The following is an 8,987-nucleotide window of genomic DNA, read 5'->3' as shown; positions in this document are numbered from 1 at the left end:
GTGACTTCAGTTATCATTCCCTCACTGCTCTTATTGTACAGCTCGATTGGTCAATGTGCAATACTCCAAAATTGATGACCATTTCACTTGCATAGAAACGTGCGATTGGATTTATATCTTAGGCTGGCGACTGACTATCAAACAAGAGAAGGCACTATTCTGGAGGCCATTTCCTTGCTAGATTTCTCAAGCGTCCTTTTTGGGCACAATCTATGATCCTAACGACCGTTTTGATATCAAGCATCACCAACATCGTTGTGAATGGAGAGAAAAAACGTGCAAAGAAATATGCAAAAAAGGCGTGAAATGCCACACGGCCGTGGAATATTGCATGTCTATGCACCAATGAACTTCCGGTTTATTAATTCAGAATAAAAGTGGAGTGGCTAAAAGTTCTGGATGCTTAAATAATGCAAAATTTTGAACTGTGGCGGTTAAGTGATAACAGTAAACCAACCTAACTGTCAATCTTTGCAAAAAGTCTGGGACACTGCGGTCAGACAATTTATTCAAGTTAATTTAGAAAGAAGCACGTTAAAGGATAGAATAGTGAGTCTATTTAATATTCTATTCTCTGGGAATCTGTTGGCAAAAAAAAGCATTCTGATGCTAATCTGCTGGATTCGAATTAGCTTAATGGCACCCACTCGGAAAACTTTTATCATTTTTACCCGGAGACACTATGCAAAGGTCAAACTACGGGGGAGGATGGGGGGATCGAACCTTCCAGGTGCCCACTTGGCCTTTCTGTCACAACGTGTGTGGACATCAGTTTTAAAGTGCAACGTCAAATAAAGACCCCCCAAAAAATCTCGAGGCAAATCGAGGTGAGATCCCCCCAAATCGGAAGGCCAAATATTGATGCTATTTTACCAGGAATTGGTTCCTTATCCGGGCTCTGCCTCTCTGAGAGCCATTGGCCGGTGGAGTCACATGGTGAAACTTAAGTTTGCACAGTCGCCTCAGAGTAGGAGGGTTTTATGGAGCAGAAAAACGACAAAGCGAGAAAAATTATTTACTCTTTCAGAAATTAATGACCATGAGCTCTTTTTTGATGGGCTCTAACTACATCGATCCAAAATTTCCTCCTTGTGAAGAGTATTCGCAAAATAGCTACATACCGGATCATCACAGTTCGGAATATTATAGCCGACCAAGGGATTCGGCTTATCCACCACAACACCAGGATCTGTACCAACGACCCAACTATCCCGAACGCCAGTTCGCCTGCGCCACCGTTCAAGGTCCCGGGAACCTGCCTGCGAACCATCGCGCTGGACATGAGCAACACCAAGTCGCTCACCAACACATCTCCAGTAAACCTGTGCCCTATGAACCAGCAGCGCTTTCCACCTCCACCACCACCACCATCGCCTCCTCGTCGCCTCCCTCATCATCCGCTTGCACCCAGCAGAACTTGGAACAGCAGCAGCGCACCAACGCCAAGCAACCTATAGTCTACCCTTGGATGAAAAAGATTCATGTGAACACTGGTAGGTGATAGCAGTTCAACTTCCCCCACTTTTTTTTTCCTCCTTCCCCTCTCCGTGTGGTGTGTAAAAAGTAAGAAGAGAGAGAGAGAGAGAGAGAAGGGGAGTTGGGGGGTGGGGGAAGTTCAGGCGCAGGTACTATAATGCAGAAAGAGGCAGAGAAAGAGGTTGGGAGTTTGAAAGAGCAGAGAGAAAAAAAATCAACCCTATTGAACTGGATTTACGAGGAACCCTCTCACACAGAGTGGTGATTACACTCGCCATAAATTTTTATTGTCGAGGAAGTAAGGCCATGTGGTCTTCTGTGCTATACTCTGTGCGTGTGTATGTGTGTGAGAACTCGTAGCTTTGTAGAAGTGCATCAATAATTAAAACCACTCTTGAGAGGAAGCGGAGGTCGGGTGGGGGGGGCGGGGGGGTGCGGGGGGGGGGCGGAGTGGGGTTGAGAAAGGGGCTCTTCACAGAATAATGTGTTAGTAACAACAGCTGCAAGTTTAGCCCAAATCACGAAGGGGGGAAATCCAACGTTTTAAAGCCCTATTCTCCATTCTGTCTGTTCCCTCTGTCCATCCATCCTTTTTTCTTTCCCCAGTGAATCACAGTTATACCGGGGAAATCAAGCGATCACGCACTGCTTACACCAGGCAGCAAGTCTTAGAACTGGAGAAAGAATTCCATTATAACAGGTACCTGACCAGGCGCCGTCGCATCGAAATAGCTCATACTTTATGTCTGTCCGAGCGGCAGATAAAAATATGGTTTCAAAACAGGAGGATGAAATGGAAGAAAGACCATAGGCTTCCCAACACTAAGGTCAGATCCACCGCCTCGTCTACTGCTTCTGAGGAACTCTCTCACACGACCTCTCAAGAACAGCGAGGCGAAGATATCACAAGATTATAAAATAATATATCAGGGAGGAGAGAAAAAAAAACAATGACTTGTTTATTTATAGAATATAATATATATTTTTGTTCCTTCTTCGTGGGTTTCCTGGGCGTAAATTTAAGAAGAAAATCAGGTCTTCCTGAACGAGATATAAAATAAAATGCATGTGTGGATTGCATGGCTCCCAGGCAATTAAATGCCTAAAGGACTTTATTACGCTATCGGGGTTTAATTTATTTACAAATAGAAATGGAGTCAAAGATCTGTTTAGGTGTGTTCAGTCAATTTCCACAGGGGGTGTTGTATGTAGGTTGTTCACTTTCAAAACAATAACCCATGCATCTATGTTGGAGGCCACAGTGTTTTTTTAAAATAAATATGAAGGACGTCCATTTTTTAAAAAAGTAACACACTGGAAGCCTCCATGGATCTGATAAAGTTGTGGTATGTGTCACCGGATGTTAAAATAATAGATAGTTTTGTCTTGTATTACGGTGTAAAGTTTATGTGCACTGCAAAAAAAAGTTAGAGTGCTAAAGTACTTCTAGTCAATAAAGCAGAGGGGTGTATCGTGAATGTTACAAACTTTCTTTACACATTTTCCATTATTTTTTGCTGCTTTGGTCTTGTCCCCCTCTGTAGAGTCTTGAGTGGTTTAGAAAGCCACACGAGGGATGTTGAGCGCCACAGCTATTTTGACAGATTTAAAAGTTATAGCTCACCAAGCAGCCAAGAACTCCTGCTTAAAACCCTTAAGCTTAGTGCAACTTTTTGGTTAAGATGCTCGGGTGATGTGTGTGATTGAACTTAGCAAATTCAAGTCACCACCATCATGTTCCAATTGCCAATAACCACCCAGCCGCCCCCCCAAAAAAAATCATATATAATATCACGATTTAGTAACATAAATCTTTCCCCCATTGCTTGGCATATTCACACTGTTTATGTAATTTAGATATTGGAGGGAGAATTCGGTCAAAACAAATAGAGGAACACTCGTTGCAATATCAAATGCTTCCATTCCATTATAATTAATTGGGAAAAAATATCCATTAGGACCCAACAACAATTGAACTGATAGTGGGATTGCTGTACAGAAACCCATTTTGAGGAGTGTGCAGAGGAATATAGAGTAGGTCACTTCATTCATTTTCTAAAAGAAATAAACTGGACGTCTTTCTTCCACAGCGCGCCAAATTGTTCCATTGAATACAAAACCGTTATAGCATCAGAGACACAATTCTTTTAGCGGGGAGATCTCTGAAAGCTGTCAACACGTTTAACATTTAGAACAAATCATGTATCGTGTGTTTACATTCCTGCATTTATCTACTGTATGGCGCACACCAAATAGGTCAAGAGGTTTGAGAAACAACCCCAGCCCCTATCTAACCTATCGGGTGTCTTCTAAAATGTTTGAAATTGTGGCTATAAAACCAATGAAAATATTGTTCTAAGGTGAAAAAGATTTATTTATATGTTTTTTTTAAAAAAGGTTGTTGTATAGATTATAATTTGTGTCCTTGGTAGGAAATAAATGTCCTTTTTATATATAAAAATTAGGATTGTTCTAAGTATTGTGTTGTAAGTGCTCTATACAGATGTTTTTGCAAAAAAAAGGGTAGTTCTACTTATACACACAGGCTTTGAATTCTGTATTAGTTCTGTCAGATTGGAATAAGTAGGAATGTATTATCGAGGGCAAGATTAGTTGCTGTTTGCAGATAGGGCAACAATTCTTTGTGTTTTGACTACTCTTTCAGATGAGTTAAATCCACTTTACGTGGAAGATTCCAAAACTCTTTCCAGTAGTTATTTGAAAACAGAGTTTGTCAAATCCATAATTGGAAAACATTCCGTGGGTTGGTGTTCATTTTTGGATGTAAATATAATTATTAGGTTTCAGACATTTCAATGAACCAAACCATGTCCATTCCAGAAATACAGTACAGGGATTATATTCATTATATAGAATATACACTTATTAATTTTCACACACACACTTGCACTAAATTGCCAAATGTTTTTTTTAATGCTCCCAATTAATTACATAAATGCGTCCAGATCTGTTAAATAATTCCACCACATGGGAGCATTTTCACACAGCACTTTAAAACACCAAAACGTCGTCCCTTAACAACCAAGAGTGTTTCATAAGATGTTGTGACTGAAGTTTTTTTTGTATATGCATATGAATTGGGTGTGTGCTCAGTAGAAAAGTTCTCGCATGAAACTGAGGGGGAGGGAGATATATTTAAACCATTTCTTAAGTGGGTGTCAGTCAATCCTTGCTGGTAAATCATGGGACTAAGCAAAGAAAAAAAATGTTTCATTTTCCACAAAACAAAGTTCAGTCGGAATAAATTTTAACTGGATGTTCTTTGGAGGGAGGGAGAATGAGTGGTCAGTGTTTTCCTAGATTTCCATAGATAAAAGAACATCCCATCTGAAGACAAGGATGTAACATTTTAACCCCATCTTGCATCTGTGGAAGAAATTTTTTTTGGAGGTGGGGGTGGGTGAGAGGAGTGGGGGTGGGGGGGTGTTGGGTGGGGGTATAATATGCCTCTGAGTAACAAGAACAATTTTGTGGGTGTATAAAGTGGTTCAATGTAAGCCTTTTCCTTTGTGGTGTGGTTTCTTTTACTAATCTGACTTTTACCAGTTTTAGGCCCAGACTTGCCCTCTCACGTTAACCTGACTGTCTCTGCAACTTCATATTATGAATCCGCATTATATCTGCCTGGCATTAATATCTTTGTTTCACACAATCGAGCTCCCTGGTCGCCTCCATGTTGCGAGATTGAAAAGATAATTATGCCGAAGTTCGCGTAAACGGCAAAAGCGAGTTCATGGAGAGGGCAAATTTTCTAACCCATTAGCTTTATTTTAGTCGGCTAAGCTGACCTCTAAACCCTTGACCTGTTAGGGACTCTTAACGTGTACCTTCTGTGTTCTTTACATATATTTAACGGCATCGCCACTGTTCGCCGGCTTTGTGGCTGCATCATAGTAATGGGAAGGTTGGAAGCGACTGAATGCTTGTTATTTCATTGTGTTCGTCTAAACGTCTCTCTCCCCCCACCTTAAAAAAAAGCGCAGAGGGTGAAATAGCGGCCATGCTCCCTTCACTTCTCGGCTATCCACTGTTTAAGGGGTCGTCCCTGCTGTCCCCAGCCTAACAAATGGACATCTCCATGTATCCAAGACTAGTAAGTAGGTTTATGTAAAAAAAAAGCTGTGCTATCTATGTATTGAATCTCCGATCACTTGTCTGTTTTCAAGACTGCGTTGCGTGTTATCCTGTGTGTGTTTTAAGTGCATATTTATGGTATTAGTTCTATATTTAAAAAAAGACTTGTTAAAAAGACCAAAGTGTGTAAGAATTTGAGACCCATTTGCTGAAAATAAACAGCCTGAATGTTCCAATTATCTTACTTGTACTTGCCATTATTGAGGTGGTGATGGTTGTGACACGGTGGGGTGGGAAGGAAGGGGGGGGGGGGGGGGGGGGGCGGGGGGTGGTGGTAAGTCCCAAGACTCTCATAATTTGCTGGTTCAAAATCGTCCGCAAAAAAATATGGAAGAGATTTGGTGACCTCAGATATTTCCCACGCCTCTCCCAATGTGTCAAAAATGCACTTAAAAGCAATTAGTTAGACATTAAATAAATTACTTGGGGATTTAAACGTTAAGAGTTACTTGTGTCGGGTTGTATTGGTGGGAAACGACAACGCTTATAACTATTTGTGTCTATTTTACTCCCAAAAGGAAAGAATTAAAGTTTTTTTTACTTACGTTTAGCCTTGACTTTTGTAGCATCTGCCTGCAGACTGCTTGGGAATACAACTGCCTGCGTCTGATGGTTGTGTTTGAAAAAGTAATGTTTTACCCCCAAAATACAATCAACTCTCTTTTAAGTCGCTGTGAGGTCATCTCTTGTGTGTGAAGCCTCGGTGCAGTTTAGTCGAGCACCGAAGAACACATGGATTCGCCCCCTGTGTTGTGTACATCACAGGCAGACTTGTAAAATCGAAGGAATACAAGAACAGGGGCTACCCCTCCTCAAAGCACACTGTGGTTTTGGAAAGCAATATATTTTAAGAGGAAACGTATGAGGTCCTTAAATGGGTGAATTACGATTATATAACTGTAAGTGACATTGGTGCATGTAAGTAACTCATATTTATCGTGTTGTCATATATCAGTGATATACTTTTATACTTCCTAATCTGTCGCTGTGATTTATGTCACTGGCCAGTGTCCCAAACAGGCTTAGAGAGTGTGAGGGAGTGCGTGGAGATTTCCTTTACTGCTACCCCGAGTGTTTCCTGTGTCAGGAACTGTCCTCGGGGCTTCATGGACACCAAAGCTATAGCAACTCCTTTCGCTTTGCAATGAGTGGGGTTCACAAACTTGTGGCATTAATTGGAAAACAGGGTTGCTTTTATGAACGACCCGAGTATAAAAAGCGCATGTTGATCCATTAGAAATAAACCATTTAAGCCTTTGCAATCTGAATATTGCAGACTTTGGTATTAAGTGAGCAGATAACGATTCCCAACCAGCTTCGAGGTTGTATTGTATGCTGTGTTCCTTATATTTAACAATTAAAGGGCGTTTTTAATTCGGTGGTATGTGTGCGTGTGTGTGTTTATGTATGGAGAGGCGGTGTATCATTTTCCCTACAAAAACACAAGTGTGCCATCCAAAAATTGCAACAAAATCAAAACATCACAGAGGGAAATATCGAGCCTAGAGAATGTGTTTCTTCGCAACATTGGAAGATTTTTAAAATTAATTTCGTGGCATTTTGTCCATCAAATGCCATAACATTTTTTGGAGTAAAGTCTAGCGAAGCAAGTGGCTCGAAATAGCACAATGACTTCTTAGCCCCTCAAGACCATTTTCATATATTGCTATTTAAAATGGCGCAGGATTACGGAAAATTGCTTACTATTTGGTCTTAATTTGGGATCCGTTTTATCTTTTTAAAGATCTAGCGGAGGGGAGGGAGGGGGCTGCCTTTCACATGAACACTGGAATGGAGTGTTTTTTTGCACAATTATCCATTTGACCATCTTATCTTTTAAGGGAAAAATGGGGGTGACAGACTAAGGCGAGGTGGAATTTCGGGTCTCTGGGGTGCAGAAGGCTATTATAAAAGCTATTGGTCTAAGACAATCTGAATCAACTTAGAGACACACAGCGACCTTTGTAGATTTTTCTCCCATGTTTCTTTTTATTTACCAGGGTCTAACTCTGAAATCATACCCTGGCTGAATTGTAGTTATTTGCCCAGTATTATCGAAGCACAGATTGTCCAGTTCAGATCGGACTTTCTTGAAAGAAGTGGCAGAAGAATGAGCGGGGGGTGTGGGAGGTGGGGAGGGGGGACGACGCAAAAAGCTTCTCGGGAGTCGAGGAGAAAATAGATGTGGCGTGGATACAGGACTGACATTGGCACGTTCATTATCAGGATGTTAGAGCTTGGGGGGGCTGCTGAAGTAACCAAATAAATAGGGTGTCAAGGGCCAGAATATACCGATCCGTAACTGGGACGTACAGGGTCGTTCCTCCTTCATGTAGCTGCCAGAGACCCCCCCCCCCACCCCCCCAATTGTATCCCGCTATCCTGTATGATCATTTGTCTTACAATTCAAGGTTGCTTCAGATGGAGGGAAAAATCTTCATTCAATCTAGTGTCTCGTTTGAAACCTTTCGGCTTCCACGTTAACAACAGCAACAAATTACACTTACATTGCGCCTCTCGCGTCAGGAGGACGACCCAATGCGCTGGACAGTCAGGGATTTGGATTCACAAATGTTAACAGAGACTCACAGGATTCAGGATTTTCCATACTTCCGCGTAGTTTTTCAATTGAAGCCCCAATGGCCCCACAGGCTCGGGCTAGGTGGAATTTCAAGCATCTTGCTGTTCCTATTTTGTTAGGCATCACGTCTGTTCCGCAGTTTGATAGGTTTTCACTGGACTTTTTTTCTTCTTGAGGGAAGGTTGTAGTTTATTGTCTCTGTGCAGCATCTTTTTTCAGTGTCATTTTTTCTGTGTATAATATCCCGAAAGAGAGAGAGAAAGAACTCAAAGAGAGTGAGACACACGCACACACAGAACGAAAACGAGATACCCAGACAAGTAGATGGATAATGAATGTGCTTCGCCTTTTCATAAGTCTCCCCAAGTCTAAATTAACCATCTTCCGAACTTTAATCTACTTACAACTCTTCTTTCTTTTTTGTCCCTTCTCCAGGCTCGATTCAACTTCTCTTCCAGCCAGGTCTGTTCCAGAATACTCCTTACGTACATTTTCTTCCTTGTGGTGAACAGTGACAGGCAAAGATTATATAAACATTTCTACCATTCATTTGTATTTACCCCTTGCCTCGTTCATCAAGGCCTCGCCTTTTCACCCTCACTGTTTGATAATCCCACTGTGTATTTAAAGGGGGAAAAAAGTAGGAAAAAATGTTGAGACATCGTGGATTCAGCTGAAAATAAATAGATTTAAGCCCCGCATAATATACCGATGTATACACCACGCATTTTGGTATAGTGAAAGCCAGTGTTGTGTCGTGAACTAAAGATGATAA

The 8,987-nt window shown here is 41.4% G+C and overlaps 1 protein-coding gene across 1 annotated transcript; it reads left to right on the top strand.

Moving 5' to 3' along the window:
* Positions 1-433: 433 nt before the first annotated feature.
* Positions 434-2,425, top strand: hoxc4a (homeobox C4a). Its single transcript, XM_007909659.2, has 2 exons — positions 434-1,493; positions 2,083-2,425. Exons 1-2 carry the CDS (start codon positions 1,034-1,036, stop codon positions 2,391-2,393), a joined length of 771 nt encoding a protein of 256 aa, XP_007907850.1. The 5' UTR covers positions 434-1,033; the 3' UTR covers positions 2,394-2,425.
* The last annotated feature ends 6,562 nt before the right edge of the window (positions 2,426-8,987 follow it).

This window comes from Callorhinchus milii, unplaced genomic scaffold (assembly GCF_018977255.1).
Source record: "Callorhinchus milii isolate IMCB2004 unplaced genomic scaffold, IMCB_Cmil_1.0 Scaffold27, whole genome shotgun sequence".
In the NCBI taxonomy this organism is placed as follows: domain Eukaryota; kingdom Metazoa; phylum Chordata; class Chondrichthyes; order Chimaeriformes; family Callorhinchidae; genus Callorhinchus; species Callorhinchus milii.
The sequence above is the reverse complement of the archived record's forward strand: the minus strand, read 5'-3'. Positions and strand labels throughout refer to the sequence as shown.

Excerpts from the sequence above, each read along its gene's own strand:
- hoxc4a (XM_007909659.2), top strand. The coding sequence starts at position 1,034 with ATGACCATGAGCTCTTTTTTGATGGGCTCTAACTACATCGATCCAAAA. Across the intron at positions 1,494-2,082 it reads AAAGATTCATGTGAACACTG|TGAATCACAGTTATACCGGG; the intron begins GTAGGTGATAGC and ends TTCTTTCCCCAG.